Source organism: Mauremys reevesii, linkage group 5, assembly GCF_016161935.1.
Source record: "Mauremys reevesii isolate NIE-2019 linkage group 5, ASM1616193v1, whole genome shotgun sequence".
Lineage (NCBI taxonomy): Eukaryota > Metazoa > Chordata > Testudines > Geoemydidae > Mauremys > Mauremys reevesii.
This window is the reverse complement of record NC_052627.1, coordinates 39,491,432-39,516,573: the sequence shown is the minus strand read 5'-3', so window position 1 is coordinate 39,516,573 and position 25,142 is coordinate 39,491,432. Positions and strand designations below refer to the sequence as shown.

Sequence of the window (25,142 nt, the reverse complement as noted above, 5' to 3'; positions counted from 1 at the left end):
CAAAGAGTAATGGTCTCAAGTTGCAGTGAGGGAGGTTTAGTGAAACTTTTTCACTAGGAGGGTGGTGAAGCACTGGAATGGGTTACCTAGGGAGGTGGTGGAATCTCCTTCCTAGAGGCTTTTAAAGTCAGGCTTGACAAAGCCCTGGCTGGGATGATTTAGTTGGGGATTGGTCCTGCTTTGAGCAGGGGGTTGGACTAGATGACCTCCTGAGGTCCCTTCCAACCCTGATATCCTATGATTCTATTATTCTTTCCCCCATCTAGGGTCTTAGACAGGGATCAAGTCACCGTTTAATCTTCTCTTTAATAAGCTAAGATTGAGCTAAGATCCCACTTGAATCATTCTTGTAGCTATTTTCTGAACCCTTTCCTATTTTGCAACCTCTTGTTGATACCAGCATTGGATACAGTATTTCACTAATGGTTTCACCAGTGATAATATCACCTCCCTATCCTTACTTGCTGTTGCTGTTTCCTTACTTATACTCCCAAGAATCACATTTGCTCTCTTAGTGACAACACTGCCCAGGGATCTCACATTCAGTTGATTTTCTACCATCACCCACTGATTGCACAACCCTACTCCTACCAAGCAAACCGCACCTCTGTGCCCACATGTAGCCTGTCATTGCTGTGCTTTCTGCAGGATCAGGAACTATGTCTCCCAAATGTTAAAGTGTCTCTCACAATATTGCCATCCCCGAGTGTTCTAAAATCTTGAGCAAAACCTCAAAAAATCACAAGGTTGGTTTTAAAATGAGCTTTTAAAAAACAGAGAGTCCTTCTATATGCCTTCGGGTTTTGAGCCAGCTGCAGGTCATGTTTTCCAGCTCCCCTCCACCACCCCCACCCCCAGCCAGACTCAGTAACATCCTCTTTAAGCATAAGCGGAGTGTCTCAGGACTCCAGGAGCTGGAGCTTTCAGGAAACACCAACTAGCACGACTCTGCCGCTTTCTACCTCTCTCTCCCTCTCTGGGTTAATTTTCATCCCTTTTCCCCTCCTGACAGCTGCACTGCTCCACTGCAGGGAAAGCACAAGGCAGCCCCCCTGCTGCACCACTGTCCGCACCCCAGCCCACTGCGGCTCCTCTGCCCTTCCTTCTCCAGCCCTCACCCTGCTCTGCTGGCAGGTGAGGGCGGCGGCTTCAGAGTTGTCACTGCGCCTGCTCGGCCTCCTCTCTCGGGCATGCGCCTGAGTGAGGGAGCGTGGTTCGAGCCGGGCTGTGTGCGGCGGCGCGTGCCCGCGGCGGCTCCCGGCGCGCGCTGTTAGACGTGGCAGTTCACTGGGCGGCCGCGAGCGGAGAGGAGCCGGGAGCCTCGCGCCGGAGACAGCTGCTGTGTGACCGGCCCGAGCGTGCGAGCCACAGAGACACGGGGGAGGGGGGCTGCACACGGTGCACAGGTAATGGAAACCTGGGGCAGTCGTGGGGAGCAGGGTGTGTTATATGCACACAGCAAGGGGGTGCACCCTATAGACTGCCTGTTAGGGTGCAGCAGGGGCTGCGTGCTATATACACAGCATTCGGGGGAGGGGGGGCTTGCAGGATGGTGCACATCCTATGTGTACAGCTTGGGGGGTGCGGCATGAGGGTGCATCCTGAATACACACCAGTCGGGACTTGGTGGTGCAGCCTATATACACATAACTTGGAGTACAGCATGGAGTGCGTCTTATATGAGCAGCACTGGAAACTTGGGGAAGGAGTGGATACTATCTATATACACAGCATTGGGAGTACATGGGGGTGCATATACAGAACTGGAGACCTGAGGGAAGAGTGCATCATATATATACAGCATTGGGGTTTGCTCAAAACACAGAGTTGGAGTATTGTGAGGGACTTGCATCCTGTATGCACAGTATTGGGGAGCAGCAGAGTGGAGTGCATTATACACACATCCCAGGGTGAGGGGAATGCATCCAGCACTGGAGAGCAATGGGATGGGGTGTATCCCATATACTAGGTAACAGTACGATCAGGGGAGCATGCACCCTACATGCACAGAACTAGGGGGGAGCCCAGGTGAAAATGTATATCCTACATGAGTAACCCAGGTGGGGTACCAGTGGAGGAATGTCTTCCATACACAGCATTATTAAGGAGAAGATGCACAGTACAGTAGAATATACACACAGTCTTCACTGCTTTCAGCTTGGACTGTTGTCTGTCTTTCTAGTGTATAGTATACCAAAATTGTACTAATTGTCTAAGTTTGTAAGGTGCTAGGGGCAGGGACCCGGCCTCCCTCTATGTATTGTACAACACCTAACACACTAGCACTTAAATAATAAAAATAACAACCAACTGTCTTGCATTGGGGTGAGAGTGTTTTTATATTATAGTTATAAATCCCTGACCTTATAGCAGCACCTGTGTGGATGGGCCTATGTACTTTTCCAGAGCCACATTGATTTCAGTGGAACTCTGCATGGGCACAGCAATTATCCTGAATGGACACAGCTGCAGGATTGCAACCTAGCTGACTACTAATGTCATTTGAATTAGTGAAGTGTTAGGGAGGGTTTGGGGAAAGACATAATAAGAGAACAGAGAAGATAAAACTTTTTTCTATTTATATTTATATGTAGGCATATCAATAGAGAAACTTGTGAAAAGGACACCACATGCAAGAGAAGACCCCTGGTTTGAGGCGATCTTAAAATTTCCTGTGTAGTTTTCTGTACGGTTTTGTACATCTCTAATTAAAGTCCAGCCTTAACTAGTGGATCATTTTATGCTGGTATCTTGGGTAGTGTTTTGGAGCAGGTTTCACTGTGTGTTCTGTATATATGTATATGTGTATGAGGGGGGTATTTATGATACATATGAAATACAGTATGAAATGAGTCAAATCGGTAAGTCGGTATGTTTATGTTTGAGAGTCCCTCTCCTTACAGAGGCTCTCTTTGGTTTTTTTAATGTGTGGGAAGTTTGACGTGGCAAGGTTTTTTTTTTAGTTTTTGGTTGTTGTTGTTTTTTTTTGGTGACTAAGTAGTGGAGGAAGTCATTTCCCTTAGATTCTGTCAGGGCTAAGAAAGGTGTTGGCTGCTGAAATCTTCTTAGAGAGAACATTTCTCTCTTCCTACATACTGTGCATTAGTGCTGACTGTTAGGTAAATCTATTCTAGAGTGACCAAAGCTCATGTTGCCACGTCTCTCTCTGCTGGGGGAAAAAAAAAGTACTACTGGCAACAAAGCACCCTCTAGGCTTTCTCTCTTTTCCAGCTTTACCATAGTAGCTAAGGAACAAATGACAGCCCTGTCATCTTATCTGTTTGGAACTGCTGAACATTCAACAAAAATATCTTAAACAATTGGGGAATCTTGTGCATAGGAGAATGATGAGCTTTCACCACGGGACTGGGTGTAAGGAGATCTGGGACTTGTTCCCGGCTTAGCCGCTAATTTCCTGTCTAACCTGGGAAGGACGCTTAGGCAACATTTTCCAGGAGTGCCCATTAATTTGGGGTGTCCTATTTTGTGTGTGCGCACAACTTAAGGCCCCTTGGGTGCTGCATACTCTCAGCTCTTCTTGACTTCATTTGGGGTTTTGGATGCTCAGTATCTCTGAACAATGAGTCTCATGTTGGTTACCAAAAATCAGTGGATTTTATTTTTTCAAATTTTGAGCTTACCCTCTCTGGTTTGGTTTCTTCACTCTGTAAAAAGGGGATAATGATAATTACCTAAGAGGGCTGGGTAAGTAAACAATTTTAATATCAGTAAAACATTTTCACATCCCCTAATGAAAGGTGCTATGTAAATGCAAAGTAGTGTTATGAAATGTGGTAGTCTAGCTCAATGCACTATTCTTCAGAGTTGATAATATTCATCTTAATGTTTAGCCCTACCCAGGGAAAAGCACTGGTAAGTACACTTGTAAACAAGACCTTCCTGTAACAAACAAATGCCCACAGTGTTATTACAGGTGAGATCCAGTTTTCAAACACAATAAAAGGAAATTCCTGGCATCAGAGGTCTAAAGTCACATGTGGGTGTTGGTTTTCGTTTCTCTTTAAATCAAATGCTAATAAAACAGAAGGGGCGGAAGAAGGGGAGAGTGGCAGCTGAAGTTGTCCTATGGGGTACCGCCTGGGAAGGGGGTAGCAACTTCTTGTCTGTTGAAACACTTATGCATTTGCTAGGAGGATCCATATTCTGATGATGTTGAGCAAGTTTGTCTGGGCGATCAATGGAAAAGAAGATTGGGTCTGTCAGAGTAAAAAGCAGAAAGATAAAGGAAAGCAGGGGTTAGGTAGCTAGCTGGTTGGCTGGCTGGGATCTGTAAAGGCTAACTGGAGGGAGCCTGCCCAGCTGTGAATATGAACCCGGGATTGGTTAGGAAGCAGGTCTCCTGTACCCTGTTCTGTTTACTGAGCCTCCCATGCCCCATTGTCCAGCCTGCCTCCCCATGACCAGAGGTGGGGAGGTCTGTAAGGAGCAGAGCTGGGTAGCAGGGAGTCAGGCTGAGCACTGGGGTTAGGGAGGCATCGATAACTGAAGTAACTGGTGTTCGACATACTTGCCGGCTTCTCTTGGAGTAATAACAATGGCTAGGACAAAGAAAGCGAATAACTTTTTGTTCTGCTTAAATCTGAAAGGGGGCCAACGCCTGAGCTGTAGTGCTAGTGCAGATGGGTGAGACATTCTGGGTTTGCAGTTACAGAGATGAATTCATCTGTGCACTGTAGGCCCTTTGCTCCAGCTAAACCAGCATGAAAGGACCTTGAATCCTCCCTCACTACTGGGAATATGCCTGGTTCAGGAGGCTCACTGCACAGCCAGCTCTATGCCTCTCTCCTCTTCTGCAAGACACCCTTATGCAAGGGGTGTATTGGGGTAGGACAAGTAGTTGCTGGAGTGGTCCTGCCCCATCCTGATTCTGCTTTTCCTGAACTTCCTCTGTATCCTGTGGGATCTGTGGTGTTTGGGGAGCGGACCCACAGTCTATTCTTTGGGGGCAAATGCAGCCCATTCTCTCCCTAATAGAAGAGTGTAAGGAGTTTTCTTCCACAGAGATCACCCCCCAAAAACCCAAACCCCAACTTTGTAATCTTTTCCCCTGGGGGGGAGTGACTATGTCCAGATAAATTAAGTGATTTGTTCACGTTCACACAGTAAGGCCATGGAAGAGATGGGAACAAAATTGTGCTCTTCTTGACTCCCAGTTTGTGTTGCCTTAAGGTTTCCATTGCATCCCTTTTAGTAACAAAAATGTGAGTCTCGTAGGATGCTATGGAGTAAGAGTTGATGGAAATCTTTCCTTTACAGACTCGTAAGGGAGACTCCCATTTGGAATGAGAATAGTAACGGAATGAGCCAACAAGGTTATGTTGCAACACCTCCATATTCCCAATCCCAACCGGGTATTGGGGGGTTTTCTACAGGCTTTGGACCACCTACTTCTTCACCTCTTTATGGGCATTATGGCGACTCAACCCTATCATACTCGGCACCTCAGTCAGGTAAGGCAATTCTAGTGTACCGTATGCTCAGAGCCTGATTCTTAATTGTGTTGCATCTCATGTAATCATTTACACCAGTCCAAAATGCTCCGTCCTGATCTGGTGCAAATGATAAGACAATATGCAGATCAACAAAGAGGTCTTTCATGTATACTCACCTGGCATGTGAATTTTGCTTTGCAGGGAACAGTAAGTAGTACTTGTGTTTGGATACCACAGTGATTATAAATGCCTAATATATGCAGAGAGAAGGAAAGAGTTAAAAATCTTTTCTGAAAACAGAGAGATATGTTCTAAGCTAACCTCTTTGATGGGAGGTGGCCACTTCAGAAATGAGCAGTCTTCTGCTGTAGGACCAATAATTGATTAAAAAAATTAATGAGATCCCAATCGGGATCTAGACTGTGAACATCCAGTTGGTACTTTACTCAGTATTGTACTCATTGAGATTGTTTTTTCTGTGGTGGGGTTGGTTAAAAAGAGGAAAACGTAGGCCAGCCATCTGATCATATATGAGCCAATTGGCTTCTAATAGGGAAAATAACCTGGCTAGTTTTTATAGGCTGGGTGGAAAGTTGCTCATAATATCTCAGTATGATGTGTCTACTGATTAATACATGGTAATTGACAGACATCAAATAAGCAAAGCAGGACAAACATATAGCTGCAGTCAGTTTTTGTACGTACACATATGTCGGGATACAAAACTCCAAAAAAGATTTCCAAACTGGGGCTCCAGATTTTTTTAGAAAGTAGAGTATGTGATTGAATTTACATAGGGTTGATGCAAGAAAATGACCAAAGATTTATAATGGCAACCTATATAAGACCTGATTCTCAACTCACTGACCTGTGTAAATCAGGTGTAATTTCAGTGAAGTTAAAGGAGTATATACTGGAGAGAAAAATCAGGGCAGTAGCCTTTAACCAAAGAGTAAGGCTTAAAAAGGGGGGGAGGAAAACTTAACATTGATGGGCAGGTTACTGAGTCGGCAAAGGGAAATGACATACAAGTTTTGGCCAACATAAGAATGGCCATACTGGGTCAGACCAAAGATTCATCAAGGGAAAAATTGTGCTCAGCACCCACCGGCAGCTCACTGCTCTCCTGCCCAGCTCACCTCCACCTACGCTTCGCCTCCTCCCCTGAGCATGCCGTGTTGCCGCTTTTCCCCCTAGCTCCTAGTGCTTGCGCTGCGAAACAGTTGTTTCATGCGGCTGGGAGGGAGGGGGGAGGAGGGGATACGTGGCGCGCTCAGGGAAGAGGCGGGGCCAGGGTGGGGATTTGGAGAAGGGGTCCAATAGGGACATGAAGGGGGCGGGGCCAGGGCAGAGACTTTGGGGAAGGTGTTGGAATGGGGGCGGGGCAGGGAAAGGGTGGAGTCAGGGCGGGGCCTGGGGCAGGGGGTGTGAGCACCCACTGGCGCCGGGGAAAGTTGGCGCCTATGCTGCTACCTATTAATTTCATTTGGTGGCCCCTTGTTCTTGTATTATGAAAAGGAGTAAATAACACTTCCTTATCTACTTTCTCTATACCACTCATGATTTTATAGATCTCTATCATATCCCTCCTTAGTCACCTCTTTTCCAAGCTGAAAAGTCCCGGTCTTATTCCTCTCTCCTCATACGGAAGCCGTTCTATACCCCTAATCATTTTTGTTGCCCTTTTCTGAAGCTTTTCCAATTCCAATATATCTTTTTTGAGATGGGGCGACCACATCTGCACGCAGTATTCAAGTTGTGGGTATACCATGGATTTATACAGAAGCAATATGATATTTTCTGTCTTATCTATTCCTTTCTTGATGATTCCCAACATTCTATTTGCCTTTTTGACTGCTGCTGCACTTTGAGTGGATGTTTTCTGAGACCTATCCACAATGACTCCAAGACCTTTCTTGAGTGGTAACAGCTAATTTTGATCCCGTCATTGTATATGCATAGTTAGGATTATATTTTCCAATGTGCATTACTTTGCATTTATGAACATTAAATTTCATCTGCCATTTTGTTGCCCAGTCGCCCAGTTTTATGAGATCCTTTTTGTAGCTCTTTGCAGTTTGCTTGGGACTTAACTATCTTGAATAGTTGTGTATCATCTGCAAATTTTGCCACCCTGTTTACTCCTTTTTCCAGATCGTTTATGAATATGTTAAATAGGACTGGGCCCAGTACAGATCAGAACATCAGAGGGCAGGGAGAGCACATATTAAAATAGAAAAGGTGTTTGAGCTGTTCTTCAAGTCATTTATAGAAGGTAGATAAGAGAGGACTATAAGAAGATGAAAACTTAGATTAGGATTTACATTTTTCAGATATTAAGCAGGATCAACAGCTAAGTAGAAGGCTGATTTCTTCATATTGCACAAGATTGTATATGTAGTTTCTTGAATAGCCTGTCTACTTTTCTTGTTCTCATGAAATGAGTGACAGGAACAAATTCAGTCTAGAGTGAGGAGCCAGAACTCTTTATCTAATGCAGTGCAACCTTTATACTAAGACTGAGTTTGGCCAAAGGAAATAGAAGAACCTCTAGAAATGAGAAGGATTTTATTTGGAATATTCAGAAAGGAGAGTACCAAAGTTGGTAGCCATCCAAACTTTAACTTTAAGGAAAGTTAACCTAAAAGAAAAATAATCCAAGAAACACTGATTGGAACATTAATTCTGCTACATTATTTTTCTTTATAACTTGTAATCTCTGTACACTTGGTCAGCAGTGTGGATTTCTCAGTGTTTAAGAAACACTCCTACTGAAGGGATACTGGATATAGGTGAGCTGGCATTTTTAGGATAAACCTGTGTTGTCAAGCTCTTTCTTCCTACTGTTTTTTTTCTTTTCTTTCCTACACAATTGCTTTCCTTTTGTTTCTCCTTCTCCTCTTCACATTTTTCCATTGTACTAACTTTGGGACAAGCACCTGCTGCCAACCAAGAGGGGTAATGTGAGATTCAGCAACATAGAGTGCTGTCCTGAGGAGAGATGGCCAGTGAGAGGGCAGCATGAGTGAGGGGGCTTGGGATCTGCTGGAGAGGAGGTATTTAGAAGAAGGAGGTGAAAAGAGGCGTCACTAATGTAAAAAGGGGATTTGCTGAGCAAGCTGTATTAGAGGAAGCTGAACCTTGAAGGGCAGCATGCAAGGAGCCTGGCTGTAAGGGACATAGATCGTATGCCTAGAGAGGTTGACCATTGGGACTCTGATGGGGGTACAGTTTAGGAAGTGGGGGTGATCCTCCGAAGCTGGAGTTTGAAGCCAGGGTGGCGAGTTGTTGATTTCCCCCTTGGGGTGACGCAACGTGTTGTTGAAAAAACTTTTTATTGTGATGGTAACTTAGTTTATTTTCCTAAGTATTTGATGTTACCTTACATTATTTATATATTATTATTATTTTATTTATATTATTGTTCCTGTCAAATATCTGGATTTACCCCTTTATAAAGTTTAAAATGTAAAGTCATCGCCATAGCCTAGCTGAGGCCTGTGTCGCTGTTTATAATCTGTGCTTGTTAGTGTACATAAACTAGCATCCTTGAAAGCAATAAAGGAATGGGAAATGTTGAAAAAGAGAGGAAGGTGAGAAGGAAATAATAAATGGTGAGCATTGTTGATGGATTTCTTTAATTTCTGTGCCTGGCTCTGAATTCATCCAGCTTTGGCAATTGGTATTGAAACCATAATTCTTACATCTCTTGATTGTTGTGTTCCAGTGAGTCCCCATTTAATGGGTTTCATGCATTTTTATATCTATTATAAACGTATTTAAATGTGACTTATTTTAGGTATGTTGAAATCTACTGTGCCTTTTGGGTCCTCTGCTCCTGTTGGATCTCCACCTCCTGGCGCCCATCAGTATAGCCAGACTAACCTCCAGAATGGCCCCTATTCAACTGGACATCAGCCACACAGGTGATTTTCAAGAAATAGCATGGATCAGATCTAACTTTTTCTTTATATATTTTTTTTCATAGCCGATCCATTGGTTGGGGACTGTTCAGTTTCCAGGTTTAGCTTTTAAGTGGGTTGAAACTAAATTTTGAGTCACAAGTTTCTTTGAAATGGTCAGCCAGTCTTATGGGGATAGGAAAAAGGAGAAAGGGTCCAAGAAGGAGTAGGTAAATTTTAGGGCTGTTGATTAATCACAGTTAACTCATGGGGGGATTTGATTTAAATCACTAGTCAGGAAGCCTCGATTTAATCATGGATTTCTACATAAAAGTGCATTCTTATTGGTTATAATAACCTTAATGCATATTCTTCACAACTCAGAGATAGATGTAGGTTTCATTTTGAGAGGGTACACACTATACATTTTTCAGTGATTTTATTTTGAAAACTTCAAAATAAGTTTTACACTTATATCAGAAAAGGAACGATTGTTTGGTTATTTCATTTAACAAAGGTAATTGAAGCAGATATTTATGAAGTCATTGGGAGGTGAACTATCTCCAGTTCAACAGGTTAATCATTAATATTTGGAGGATTTTCTTGCCAAGCTGTATTAGGAGGAGAACATCACCAGACAAACATTTAAATTGTTTTATTTAACTAAAACAACAACGTTATGTATTCTGGATTGTTTTCTTCAACAGCAAACATAATATTTTAACAAAACAAGCATATGAATTTTTTAATTTAGTTAAACATTCAAGTTTTTTTAAATCAGGTTTGTTTTTGTTAAAATTGTTTTTAATTACAATAATTAAATGAAATATTAAAAAAAAAATAATTAAATTGACCATGTCAGCCAGGTCAACACGAGAAACTTAAAATATTGGCTTTTGCAGCTAACTCAATCATCTTCACCTTCATTTTCCTGTTTGTTCATAATCTGGAAAAGAAAAACAAGCTTTCCTGCTTTTTCAGGTCCCAAACGATTTCTCAATAGTCCAAAGGAAGAAAATATTCTTTCTGCACTGGCAGAAGAACCTACTGGTGTTAAAAGTGAGATTATCACTCTGAATCCAAGTGCTAAGTGACCTCCACCAGTTCACTGGTGTGACTTTCTTTAAAACATCATCAGCAAACACATATTTCTTGAATGGTTCACCCTTAGTTCTGAAGTGTATTATAGTTGGCATTATGGAGGGATGATTGCTGAATGTCTATTTCATAACCAACTCCTCTTCTTCAGCAGTTAAGGTTTGACCCAGTACCGAGTATTGACAATATTTGCAAGAAAATGAGCTGGAGATAGTGTTTGTCCCATTGGTTTTTTTATTGCTTGTAATTTAACTCTGCCATTGCATATTTCTCTTTTTAAGATCTCACTCAGTTCCTTATAAATTCAACAGATTCAGCAATAAAACAGCTATTTCCCTGCTTTTTGTTCAAGGCTACAGAAATAGGCTTCAGGGTACTCAGCATGTGTTCAACATTTCTCATAAGCCCAATGTTCAGAACTTTGGCTGTGACAGTGCCATCTATTTTTTCATAATTTTGTTCACAAACTGTCATCAGATTAGGCCAGTTCTTGATATAGTGCTCAAAACAGTCCACTACTGAGTTCCATCACACGTCTTGTGGGAGACTTAGCTTGGTTCCTCCCACTTTTTCAGAGCAGCAGCTGCAAAGTGGTTGTTATGGAAGTATTTTGCAGTTTCAACAACATTAGCCTTCATATCTGGAACACTAAAGTCTTTGGCTAGGAGGTGCATCAAATGAGCACTGCAATCATATGTTATTAGCTTGGGACTTTCTTCTAAATTTCTTCTCATCTTGGATACATTTGCAGCATTGTCTGTGACCAAGCTGTGTAGGAGACATTTGAATTTTGTTCACAGTTTGTTATAGCTTTTACTTCTACTTCTTGTAAGTATTCTGCTTTGTGTGTATTTCCTAATGTATCAATTGTTTCTGTAAGGAAGGCATTCCCTTCTTCTGTTGTCATACAAGCACATACAACAGGATCATTGCTCCACCCATCAAGACTCAGGTTAACAATTTCACCCTCTAGACCTTTTGCACCCTGCTCAATTTCTCTTTCATTCACTTTATCCAGCAATTTCTTCTCATCTTGTGACATCTGTGACATCTGCTCTGTTGGGTGGACTGTATCCTGGTCTTAATGACTGAACCATGTTAATGAAGTGTGGGTTCTCAGTCATGCAGAAAGGAGAGTTTGCTGCATAAACAAACTAGGCATTTTTTTCATCAATTATATATTTTTGTAATCTGCTGGTTCTCGTCACAAACTTAGCTATGGTTGTTTTTGGATGATGGAGATTTTTTTTCCTTTTTGCTACAGGTGGCTGTTTACTTTGGCTAGGTGACATACATGATATGACTGAAACACTATCATTGGCAGATAACTCTGAAACTATAGAAAATGATGGTGATCTTGAAGGTGGATGGTCTTCAGGATCTTCTATGTTGAGGATAGATTCTCCTAAACAAAATAAGTCAATTCAGTATTATTGCCATACTGCTCATTTAGTATTACTCATTGCATTCACTGACACTCAGTACTACTTTAAAAGTGAAATTGTAAAAGGAAGCTCTGCCTCTTTCAGCTATTTATTTTTTATCACAACTGCATCTAAAGTGATAGTATCATAGAGTAACAACTATATTTTTTTCTCAAACATGAGAATTCAAGAATAGTCCAGAAGGAAGACAGGCAGTCTTTAAGAAAGAAGTATGAAATAAAAAAGTTTACCAACTTGAAGATCCTGCATGTTCAGACATGTTCCTTTCATCCTCTTCAATGCAGCTTCCTCCTGAGAAGGAACACTTCTCATGATGTTGTTTCATTCGGACAAACAGGTCTTGCATTTCTTTGTTACACTGTTTGCATTTTGCACATATCCCTGTCTTACCTTACAGGTAGAAGAACTTCATTAAAATATTCCCAAACCGGGTCTCTTTTATGGCCTGCTGCCATTACAGGTTTTCCCTTCTAGTGAGAGAATGGTATGGTAGATCTCAAATCCATGAAGGCTGCACCCAGAAAGACCTCAAGACTTCTGGAATATTCTGCTCAAACAGTTTCACTTTTGTTTCTACTGCCTGTTCCTCCCTTCTCACATTTATCTTCAGACTCCATCTCCTTGTCCAGATCTATTCCACCCCCAACAATCTTCTATTCATTGAACTTTTTGAAACTTTGCACTTTTAGAGAGAGGTAAGGGGTTGACTCTCTGTATACACAAATGTGCAGAGGGTCAATAGGGTTGAGGTCTGTTATTTCTCACCTCTATATATTGTTTGTTTATTTAAAAACATTTTTTCTGTTAACAGGCATGTTCTCTCTGGAGACACAAATCCACAGTTTGAAAATTGCAAAACTAAGCATCTCTGACTGAGCACTGATTCCGTTGGGTAGATAGAAAGATTAACCTAAATAATCTGTACAAATACCCCCGGAGCTCCATAAGATTGGGTCCCTAGTCCATGATCTATTGGAACTCATTTACAAAACTTTTCTCAAACATTACATGACTATATTGTCTCATACTATAGAATTAGAATTTATAATCTCTATTCCATGATGTGATATCTTTGAGCTATAATGTATTTTAGCCTATCTAAAGATAATTTTAATTTTTTTCTCAAAAAGCATTTTATCAAAAAAATCCAATTTAAATAAAAAAATGATTTTTTTAAAAAATAAAAAATAATCAGTTTTATTCACCCTGCAATTAACTCAAAAATTGTATTGTGATTAATCCCACTGTTAAACAATAGAATACCAATTGAAACTTATTAAATATTTTTGGATGTTTTTCTATATTTTCAAATATATTGATTTCTATTACAACACAGAATACAAAGTGAATAGTGCTCACTTTATATTATTTTTATTACAAATATTTGCACTGTAAAAATGATAAACAAAAGAGAGTATTTTCAATTTACCTCATACAGGTACTGTAGTGCGAGCTCTTTATCGTGGAAGTGTAACTTACAAATGTAGGGGTTTTTTTTTTTACATAACTGCACTCAAAAACAAAATAATTTAAAACTTTAGCGCCTACAAGTCCACTCAGTCCTACTTCTTGTTCAGCCAATTGCTAAGACAAACAAGCTTGTTTACATTTACGGGAGATAATGCTGCCCACTTCTTATTTACAATGTCACCTGAAAGTGAGAACAGGTGTTCACATGACACTTTTGTAGCCAGTGGTGCATGGTATTTATGTGCCAGATCTGCTAAACATTTGTATACCCTTTCATGCTTCGGCCACCATTCCAGAGGGCATGCTTCCATGTTGCTGATGCTTGTTTAAAAAAAAAAAAAAGCGTTAATTAAATTTGTGACTGAACTCCTTGGGAGGAGAATAGTAAGTTTCCTGTTCTGTTTTACCTGCATTCTGCGATATGTTTCATGTTATAGCAGTCTTGGATGATGACCCAGCACGTTTGTTTTAAGAACACTTTCACAGCAGATTTGACAAAACTCAAAGAAGGTACCAATGTGAGATTTCTAAAAATAGCTTCAGCACTTGACCTAAGGTTTAAGAATCTGAAGTGTTGTCCAAAATCTGAGAGGGACAAGGTGTGGAGCATGCTTTCAGAAGTCTTAAAGTTTCTGATGCAGAAACTACAGAACCCGAACCACCAAAAAAGAAAATTAACCTTCTGATGGTGGCATCTGATTCAGATGATGAAATGAACATGCATCAGTCCGCACTGCTTTGGATTGTTATCGAGCAGAGCCCATCATCATCATGGACGAATGTCCTCTGGAATGGTGGTTGAAGCATGAAGGGACCCATGAATCTTAAGCACATCTACCACGTAAATATCTTTCGACACCAGCTACAACAGTGCCATGTGAACGCCTGTTCTCACTTTCAGGTGACATTGTAAACAAGAAGCAGGCAGCATTATCTAAGTAGGACTGAGTGGACTTGTAGGCTCTAAAGTTTCACATTGTTTTATTTTTGAATGCAGTTATTTTTTGTACATAATTCTACATTTGTAAGTTCAACTTTCACAATAAAGAGATTGCACTTCAGTTCATTTGCATTAGGCGAATTGAAAAATACTATTTCTTTTGTTTTTACAGTGCAAGTATTTGTAATCAAAAATAAATATAAAGTGAGCAATGTACTTTATGAGCAATGTATTCTGTGTTGTAATTGAAATCAACATATTTGAAAATGTAGAAAACATCCAAAAATATTTAAATAAATGGTGTTGTTGTATTGTATTATTTGTATTGTATTATTTTATTGTATTTAACAGCGCGATTAATCACAATTAATTTTTTTACTTTTGAATAATTTTTTTAATCACTTGACAGCCCTAGTAAATTTACAAGTAAATTAGGACCTATTCTTCTTTTCCCAACTTCTGTTTGGAACTATTTTTAAGGTGGAAGCATAGGTTGCATAAACAACCCAAGATTGTAGTTTAAAAATTTTTGTATTAAAAAAATTACAATTAAAAGCTTTATTGTAAAAGCAATAATTTATTCACTGTGCACATTAATATGCTACTGGTGCTGGGCTATTGGTATATTTAGGCGATTGGCTTTTGTCCTTTTTCTTGCAATACATCCATGCTGGACACCAATAGACTTCTCATGCTCATTATTGTATAATAGTGCATTCTGCTTTTCAGAGGAACAAGTCAGACCAGCTGTTTCAAATGAATGTTGTGTTCTGGAATGGCTATTGGGGTTAGAAGTGTAAATCTGATTCACTGGGGGAAAACACTGATCTTTGGATTCCTGGATCAAGTAACTATCTAATGTAGACTGAAGAATAATTTGGACCATGTGTTTCATACAACCTTTATGTAGGATATATTCCCTGAGTAGAGAATCACCTTTGACCTTTTTTTCTATGTCTGATTAGAAATGTAAAAATAGAAAGTGAACCAGCACTGAAAAAAGCGTTATTATTATTACACCTTTTTGTCTCCTCTACTTGGAGGAGACAAAGACAACAAACAGGTGTTAGAAATACCATCTGTTCTAGAAATTACATTAATTTTCTGTATCTTTCTGTATCAAGTTTTCTTCTTATGACTAGAACCTCTTGGTTTGTCATATAATGATGAATGCATTACATCAGTTACCAGCTAATAGAGAGTAGAAGCTTGTGCATGTCTGTGCATCAATATTCAGTTTGCCTGCTTAGCAGTTTCTTTAAGCCAGCTTCCAACATCATAGACAAAACTGAACAGGATGCCCTAAAGATATAATGAGGCTTTGTCAACTTCTTGGAGGCTGGTGGCTGCCCTCTCTTGTTATAAGTCCCGTGATTTACTTTGGAGAGGAAGGTTGATGTTTGGTGAGCTTTGGTAGATGTTTGGGGAAAGTAGAGTGAGGAGAAAGGGTTACAGGAATGGGTAGAACAAGAAGAGTGTAAAATGAAATAGGGAAAGGATAAAATGAAGATGGCGGGAGGGATAAGAAGGAGAATGTGGAGGAAGAGATATGAAGATGGAGAAAATTGACCATAGAGTGGTTCAGTAGCATAATTCATAGTTTGTATAGTTAAAATAAAAATATGTATGTAGATGCCTTAGAAAAAAATGAAAATAGCTTGAATAAAATGGCTTCCAAGGAGTAACAAACAAAAAAAAACCCTGTATGGTAAGTTTCTGAATTCTTAGCTGTAACTATTTGGGTTGCATGTTTTTTATTAATTTGGTGCTGTCTAGCAGCAATGTCTTAGACATCAGTGAGTCAAACTACTGCTGTCTTCACATTTCTATTTTAGTTGTCATCCAGATATAGATAGATAGATATAGATATATCTATAATCAATAGTTTATTTTAAATACAAATGTATTTGTGTGTGTTTTAATTAGATATCTAAATTAGGAAGTTTGTTGTTGCTAGTATTGTGGTAGAATCTAAAGGCACCAGCTCATATTAGAGCCCCATTGTACCATGCCCAAACACTTTTAGTGAGAGTCAGTTCCTGCTCCGAATAGCTTGTGTTGTAAATAGACAAAGGATGGGAGGGGAATGAGGGACAGGGGCTAGCGAGGTGACTGACCTAATGTTGCAGGTCAGTGGTGATAACAGGACTAGAACTTACACCGCCTGACTTCCAGTCCTTTACTTCATCCGCTGTGTGCTATGTACTATATCCTTATCCTATCCCTATGTACTGCACATATTCTCACATTAGAAAGAACTGGTTCAGGACAAAATAGAACAAGATAGCAAGAAAACAAAGTTATATTTCACTTAAAGGAAAGAGAGGTCCCTTCATGTTCAGAGGTGAAGTGTGGTCAGAACAGTTTAGAAGACCAGAACAGCACCCACTGCTTCGCACACACAGGCTGTTCCTCTTTCCTCCACATACAAAGATTCTTCAGCTCTCTGTCCCCATTATTCCTCTCCCCCGCAGCCTGATACACACACAGACTCTCCCCTTGTTAATACAGTAGGAATCTTCCTCATCCACCCAAAACTAAGGCTGTCCCCTTGTCCCCCACAGGTGGAAAAGGGAGCAGATGATTTCTAAAACTGCTAAACTTCTAAACTTCTAACTTCTAAAACTGCACCAGTAAAATCTTATATACAGACCCCCTCAGGTTTAATTGCTTCTAATACGTAATTATGTGTGCAAATGAATATTTGCTCTCTGTATACGCACACCGTTTCCTCTGTGTGCCCTCTTCATTTCTGTTGTAATAAAAATATACTTTGTGTGGGGACAATCTGAGGAGACTCTTCTGTAATTTTGGCCCTTATAGTCAGTGGTTTCAGTGGCATTTGGGAGGAGATATTAGACTTTCTGGGTTGTGATTGGCTGAGATGATTTTTTTATATAACATAAATTAATTTCTCTTTTCAGGTTTCAAGGCCCTTCACCTCGCAACAATGCAGCACCTTCCTATCCCCCATACTGCCCTCGGTCACAGCCATCCTATCCAAATAGTGCATCCTCTTCATCCACAACACAACTGGCTAATCAGCTCAGCACCCTGCAGATAAATAACTATGGTAATAGTTGTGTTATCATTTATCCATTTTCGTCAGCTAAAGCTATTAGTAAAATATGATGAAAGAGCCAACAATGTATCTATTTTGATTTTTTTAATATTATTAAATAAGTCAAAAGTAAACTGTAGATTGGTCTTTGAGACCACCGTGTGGAGCATTGTTACTTAGGTTCCTAAATGTCAGTCTCATCCTGCTCCTTCAAGTGAGTCTACCTTTAAATGTTCTTGTAAGAACCATATAGGGCAGTAGTTTTCAACCTGTGGTCCGCAGACTCCAGGGGGTCCACAGACTGTCTAAGATTTCCAAAGGGGACTGCACCTCCAGTTGAACATTTTTAGGGGGTCTGCAAATGAAAAAAGTTTGAAAACTAATGATCTAGCCTGAAGATTTCAAAAGTGCTGAGTGGTAGCTTAACTGTGCTGTCATTAAAGGTAATCGTAAAATTCCCATTGACTTCTGTAGAAGTAGAGTTGAGGCAACACTATGAACTTTTAAAAATTCCACCTTACTGTTTATCAAGCATTCTTTGTGTTAGATATTTCCATAATACTGCGTATTAAATCAGCATGTCTTGGTATTTAATTGCTATTCCCACTAATGGTTATTGAGACTAATTTTAGAAACTTATCTTTTTAAATGTGGTTCGTCTTTGAAAGTGACTGTAAAAAAAAATGGTAACTCAACAAATGTGCTCCCTGGGTGTACTGAAAGTCATATCTGCTCACTTTAGAGTGTATTATGTCTTTACTCCAATTAACACTGTAAAATGAACACAGCTATGAGAGGAGTGAGCTGGACTCTATTCTTGCTTGCATAACATCATCAGAATTGTTAACAAAGTTCTACTTAAGGGCTTTATTGTGCCCTCATTTACAACTGTGCATCCATGCTGAAGACAACGGTGTTGCATAGAGGTAACAGATGGCATAATTTGAAGGCGATTACATTGCATAGTTACAATGAAATCAGAATTTGGCCCGTAGAATCTTTTACCAATAATGGTGTTTGAGAGTGAAAGAGCCCAGCTTGACTTTCAGATCCCAGGGTGAATTTATAGTGCTGCCAATTAGAAAAAAACTTTTTTTTTCTTTTTTTTAATTTGTAAATCAAGAAAACTTGAACTGAAGTTACTGGGACACAATAATCATGGGACTCCTTTTGTCATTTTTTATGGTTACTTTTCAGGGTAGACCTGCACTTTAGTTTAATGTACAAGTAATTAGTAATGGGTTTGAATAATTCACTAGCATAGCAGTATACAGACTTAGCTTCCAGTGATGAAGTTCAGTTATATCCTGCTTTTAAAAGACCTGTTTCTGAAAGCAGATAACAGGCATGAATTTTATGACATTAGAAAGGTAATCAGGAGCTAAACCCTTTGTGCTTTTTACAGTAATAGCGCCATTTTATAGGGAACCTCTGTGAGTCATTGTGCCAACCTCTGTGCTGGCTGCCAAGTTCCCATATGCATTCATTTTACTTGTGCTGGAAGAGAACGAGTGATACCCTTCTAGGCATATCTTTAAAAGTTTGATCATTTGATTTCTACAATAGCAACCAAAACCCCTAAAACTTGAACAAAAAGTAGAACAAAATCTATCAAAGCAAATTAGTTGCTAAGGTCCACATTTTCACATGTTGGTGCCTATTCTCTTTTCAAATGTGAAACATTTGGTTCTGCAAATGTTGGGTTTGTGCAAGGAGACAACTACATAGATGTGCAGTTTTCTAATATGGCATTCAAATGAAATACTTTTATTTGCAAGCAAGCTTTGTGAGTGCCCAGAATGTGTCTCTCACCCCTTCCATGTTGGGGACTGAACTCTGGGGGTTTGGAAAATATCTGTTGTAAAATCATTTTCTAGATGAAGTAGGGATCTAAGAAGTTACAGAATAAAATTTCTAATAATGCTATGTTATGGTCATGAGCCAAATTCTGTGGCCTTTCATCAAACAGAGCTTGGGTCATTGGGAGTTTTGCTCTATTTAGGAGTGGAGAATTTGGCTCTATGACAATAAGAAAGTGCATGTATTTTCTTACCTACTCAAGTTGATAAAGTTCCTCTGGAATGAGGATAATATTAGGATCATATAAGAAATACTGTGCTAATACAATTAGGGATCACATAATAATGAGAGGTTTCAGAGTAGCAGCCGTGTTAGTCTGTATCTGCAAAAAGAACAGGAGTACTTGTGGCACCTTAGAGACAAATAAATAAATAAATTTTGTTAATTCATTTTATTTTATGCTCAAATAAATGTTAGTCTCTAAGGTGCCACGAGTACTCCTGTTCTTTTTGCTGATAATAATGAGAGTTATTTTATATTATGTTACTAAACCTGTTTTCAGCTGTACTGGAGCTACCACTGGGTTCTTGTTGAAATATCAACTCTCACATTAGTTTTTGTGCTCTTTGACTCTGTTGCTTATGTCTTGCCCACTGTTCATAAATGTCAACCACAGTACTGGTTCCCAGCTTTCAGGGGGATCTTTCTGTTTTGATAGTACTTTGTTCTATTTCCAGCAAAGATTTGTTGGGTTTTGTGTGTTTTTAATTTTTTAATAGTAGAGTTTAAATTTAGTGTGTATGCAAACCTCCCATTGACTTCAATTGGTTGGTTCTGTAGACCTACTGAAAGTTACAGAATGCAAACTTAGGGCCTGATCTCATTCACATCAGTTTGGAATTTACCATTGACTTGAATAAGAGCAGGACTGGGCTCCCATCTCTGTTTGTGTGTCTTATTTTGTTTTTTTTGACTGGCATCTGCATTGTTTAGAAGGCTGAATGTGTTAAAACTGAGATTGAGGGCAACTACATAGTGGTATAATACCAGATAAAACCTTCCAAATTCAGGATTAGATCCCTAGGTAGCATAAGTTCAGCATCACTCCATTGTCTTTACTCGTTGCTGACTCCAATGAAATGAAACCAATTTATTCTAACTGAGGATCTTGCCCTCGGTTTGTGCAATTAATCACAAAGATGGGTGCCTTTTAAAATATTCCTTAGTCTAACAGATTAAATTCACCCCTGGTGTATTGAGAGTGCAAATGCACAGTGACATTATGCCTGCTATGCACAGATTTGGTCCACCATTTTTATGATACTTCTGTGAGATGTTTCAGACTAGTCAAAAAGCATTGATTTGTGCTACTGTTAATAGTTTGCCTTTGAAAATGATTGTGTAGAAAATAGTTTTTTGCCATTCCTTCTCATTTAAGTGTAGACCTTAAATACTCTTTAGTCTACTGAAGGTATAAGTTTTACACTGCTCTGTTTCTCCTACTTACGGTGTTCTACTTCCAACTGCCAGTCCTGGTGCTCCGTAAGTAGCACATTCCTATGGGGAGCAATTTAATACACTACGCCTAGCGGCTCTCGCAGCCCCGCTGCCCAGAGCGCTGACGGCACGGTAAGCTGAGGCTGTGGGGGAGTGGCCGAGGGCTAGCCTCCCCGGCCGGGAGCTCAAGGGCCAAGCTGGATGGTCCCGTGGGCCACTTTGTCCACCTCTGCTTTAGAGGCACTGTCAGTTTAAATTACAGTATTCATACATAGGCTGAAAATATATTAGCAACTAATAACATTAAATGATTGTTAGTATGTTATCATTTTCAGATCATTGGATGTATAACAATAATGTTCTTGCACAGGTCCTGGTGCTTCTCAGAGTTCTCACATGCCTTCTGGGATTCCAACATCTTTTCAAGGTCCATGTCCTCCACCACCACCAACACAGCAGCAAATGGCCTTGCCACCTGGATCTCAGGTTTCTCCGGCACCAGCAAATAATCTGAATGGCGTTTGTACTCCACCCTCACTGCCTCCAATGGCCATGCAGGATGGGATTCCTGGATCTGTACCCCCAAATGCCAGCTTGCAGCAACTTCCAGGACAACCCCCAGTGCCTGGGCATCATCCACAGCAAGGTAAAGATGGACGTTTGGTTTCTTATTAAAAAACATGTATTAAATATTGTGCATTAGAACTGCTGCTATCTCATGAGTAAAGCTGAAACTAAAGGTGCAGTTTCACTTTTGACATAGGCTCATAGACTCATAGACTTTAAGGTCAGAAGGGACCATTATGATCATCTAGTCTGACCTCCTGCACAATGCAGGCCACAGAATCTCACCCATCTACTTCTATAACAAACCCCTAGCCTATGTCTGAGTTATCGAAGTCCCCAAATTGCGGTTTGAAGACCTCAAGCTGCAGAGAATCCTCCAGAAAGTGACCCGTGCCCCATGCTGCAGAGGAAGGCGACATGTAGGGCCTAATCCAGTGGTCCCCAAACTTTCTGCTGCAATAGTATATTCATGTTCCCAAAAGAGTGTGGCGGGCGCCGGACGACCAGCCGCTGAAATGCCGCCGAGAACCGGCATCATCAAGAAGAGTCACCGCTGAAATGCCGCTGAGAAGCAACGGCATTTTGATGGCGATGCTTCCTGGCGTTGCCGCTTCGTGGCAGCATTTCAGCAGCTGGTTGTCCGGCGGCCATGCTCCTCAGTGGCGGGTTGTCCGGCGGAAGCGCTCCCTTGTCAGTAGGCAGGCGCACATAAATGCCCCGGTGGGCGCCATGGCGCCCACGGGCACCGCGTTGGGGGACCACTGCCCTAATCAGTCATGGGAGGCACTGCTGACTACACCACAGCAGCCACATGCAGGAGGGACTTTGGTACCCGTATATGTCATGCCTAATTTTAGGCTTATCCTTCAAACAATGGATCCTGGGTATAAAAGTGCAGGTGCTTTTAATTGCACTTGTAAAACTGTATCTACAAAACTAGAAGTCAGGTTAAGGCCTGATGCAAAATTCAGGTATATCATATTATACAACTACTTTCTCTCTCTTTTTTGTGGAGTGGAGAAACTGAGCTGCAAAGTGGGGGGGGGGTTGTTTCTTTTAATATTCATAAATACCATTTAAGGGAGATTTTCTCTTTCCATCTCCCCATCCTCTCCCACAAAGAAAGCGCATTTTGCAGGAAGTGGGAAATACACTATATTTTATTTTAGTAAGATTTGTATGGCAAGATAAAAATGCCCAGATATTGGATGGAACAATGTAATAGCTTCATGACAGAGTTTAAACACTTCAAATTTGATGAATGGGCTTTTGTAATTCTGCAGCCAACTATGGCCCTCAAATGGCAGGCTCTCAGCTCTCTTATCCTGGTGCCTTTCCTGGGGGTCCAGGACAGCTTGCTGGTCCACAGCAGAGGAAGCTTGATCCTGATTCCATCCCAAGCCCCGTAAGTAATATTGTATTTAGTTTATAATGAATGCTTTCATATTAGAATGTTACAAAGAAATATCAAAGCTAACTTTGTGTTTTTATGTTGTTGGGTTTTTTAGACTTCTAAAATGTGCTGTGCCACATGGCTCATAGAATATGTTCATAATGTAACATAATTCTTTAATTATGTTGCCATTTTTAGATTAAGCGGCAGCCGTGTGTAGCTTTAGTGCCATTTTTGGAAAATATCCATGAATCTTATTAGAAAATGAGTGTAGACTTTCTATTCTAATTCATTGCTTTCTTTTAATGCGACTTCTCTGTAATATTACAGTATAGTTCCCTTCAGCAACACCTGATCTGTTCCCAGGGATTCATACACACAATTCTGCTTTGAGCAGGGGGTTGGACTAGATGACCTCCTGAGGTCCCTTCCAACCTGATATTCTATGATTAATTACTACTCACAAACCTTTCAAATAAACCACCATCTCCAGTTACTCCAGGAAGATCTAAAACTTTAATTGGATCTGAAATACTATCATTTGAACTAAATGCCCAGAAGATTGGATAAATCATCCAAAGCATCAGTGGGGATCTGTAAATGATGGACAATGAAGCAGTAGGATGTACAGGCCTATTCTATTATTGAATTAAAATGGCTTTGGGAAAACTTTTCTACTATGTGCCTGATTCTCTTCCCCCTCCCCCTTTCTTTTACACTATTGAAGGCAGTGGAGTTACTCTTTATTTACATGCATTTGAGTGAGATCAGAATGAGGCCTTACATGTTAAGGAAAATGTACAAAAAGTTTTGAAATGTATGTAATCTCTTGGCTGGTCATCTCCCCTATTACAATAAATTATTTACTCAGCCACTAATTGCTAATAAGATTTCACACTCAGCTAGAAATGCTTTATGTTCAGAGACCTCTTTAACTATCCCGTTACAGACAAGAGCCCTGTGGAGTCTAACCTTGCACAGCTAACTGGACTATTAGTTCCCCAATTTTATATATTACGTACTTACAGTTTTTACTGTCCTTCCATAAAAAAAGGAGCATCTATTCTTTGCTTTTTGAAACTTCTTAATAATACAGCTATGCAAATGAACTACTTCAGGAGCTCCCTTCTGCCCTATCATTAATGTAACTCAGAAGCCAGCATCTGAACGCATTTCTCATCTTTTATGTTCTTCCGCCAGAATCGTCCTAGACTCCCTTTGCTTGGGCAAGCCAACAAACTGAGGACAATATTGGACCAGAGAAGGGGGAAGTGAGGGGTGGGAAAACAAGTTCCAAAGCTGAGGAGCCTTTGCTGAGGATATGCTGTTAGGTGACAGAGTGCAGCCCTGTGTTTGAGTGGGGCTCCAGCTCAGGCACCTATGCTGACCACAACTCTGAAAGTTTGGTGAAAGAAGAGGCAGAAAGGGACTGGCTGAAGAGCAGAGAAATATAGGAATCAAGATTAAAACTTGGGGTTTCCTGGTTCATGCTCCTGTACTCAAACCACTCTTGTTAAATTAGGCACCTGTAGTAGTGAGGCTGTCTAGAGTATGTTTATAAACAAGTCTTTCTGTTCTGTGTGCAGTAGAAGATATTCAGGAACACCTTGCGAATCACAATGAACAGTGGTTATTTTTCCACTAAGCCTATTGACAAATAAGATTTTGTAGATAGCAAGTTGCTGCTTTTGGCACCTTTGATTGCATATTAAATTAGAGTTCATTTAATTTTTTTCTGAATCTCAAATAGTATCTCTGGGCTCCATTATAAATAAATACTGTAAAACAATTGTTTCTGTTACTGGTATACACTTTGAGGTTGTAGCACTACTGCAAGAACCATTGAGGCATGAATGATAAATTCCACTGTGGACTTGAGTTTGGTGTTCCAAGGATTGCAAATGCATTCCATGAGCATTCTGACAACAGCCATTGTGCCTATCTTATTAAAAATAGCTTGCACTTAGTTCAAGGAGGAATACTTTTTTTGCATTGGATATAGTTGCATTGTATTACTGTTACATTGTTCTAGTTGTTTATATCTCAACATCTTTGAGAAATTTGAAGTAGACTGAACTGCTAGTTCCCTCTTTTGCACATTTGTACCATTGAAATATTTGTAATATTTTGTCTTGGACTTAAATGCATATATCTATTAGCTCAAAAATGTTAAAGGGTGTGATTTCAAAAGCACCTAAGTCAGTTAGGAACACAAGTCCTGCTTGAAGTTCAATGGAACTTGTGCTCAGAAGTCCCTGTTACCCATATTCTCAAAGGATTTAGATACCTAGCTTGCACTGGAAGTTAGAAGCCTAAATACCTTTGAAGATCTGGGCTTTAGGCACTTGTGAAAACCTGACCCCAAACCAACCAGTGGACAGACAGCTGCACTATTAACTATGTGTCCGTGGAATCTCATGTGTGCTTTCCATTATGTGTAAGGAAGAATTTACATTAAAGAAATATACTGTTAATACTCCATGAAATAGTGTATAGCTGCTGTGGCAGGAGGGTAA

General features: G+C 40.2%; 1 protein-coding gene across 2 annotated transcripts in view; it reads left to right on the top strand.

The window, feature by feature from the left end:
• Positions 1-1,219: 1,219 nt before the first annotated feature.
• The window catches only part of SEC24D (SEC24 homolog D, COPII coat complex component), an 89,005-nt gene continuing 65,082 nt past the window's right edge, over positions 1,220-25,142 (top strand). The window contains exons 1-6 of one of the 2 annotated variants that reach the window (XM_039541177.1): positions 1,220-1,406; positions 5,278-5,471; positions 9,253-9,379; positions 17,233-17,381; positions 21,037-21,312; positions 22,517-22,638. In XM_039541177.1, the coding sequence (XP_039397111.1) occupies positions 5,321-5,471; positions 9,253-9,379; positions 17,233-17,381; positions 21,037-21,312; positions 22,517-22,638 (825 nt within the window). In that variant the 5' untranslated portion in view covers positions 1,220-1,406; positions 5,278-5,320. Of the gene's footprint in view, positions 1,407-5,277; positions 5,472-9,252; positions 9,380-17,232; positions 17,382-21,036; positions 21,313-22,516; positions 22,639-25,142 lie in introns of those variants that run through there. The other variant, XM_039541178.1, reaches the window with a different exon arrangement.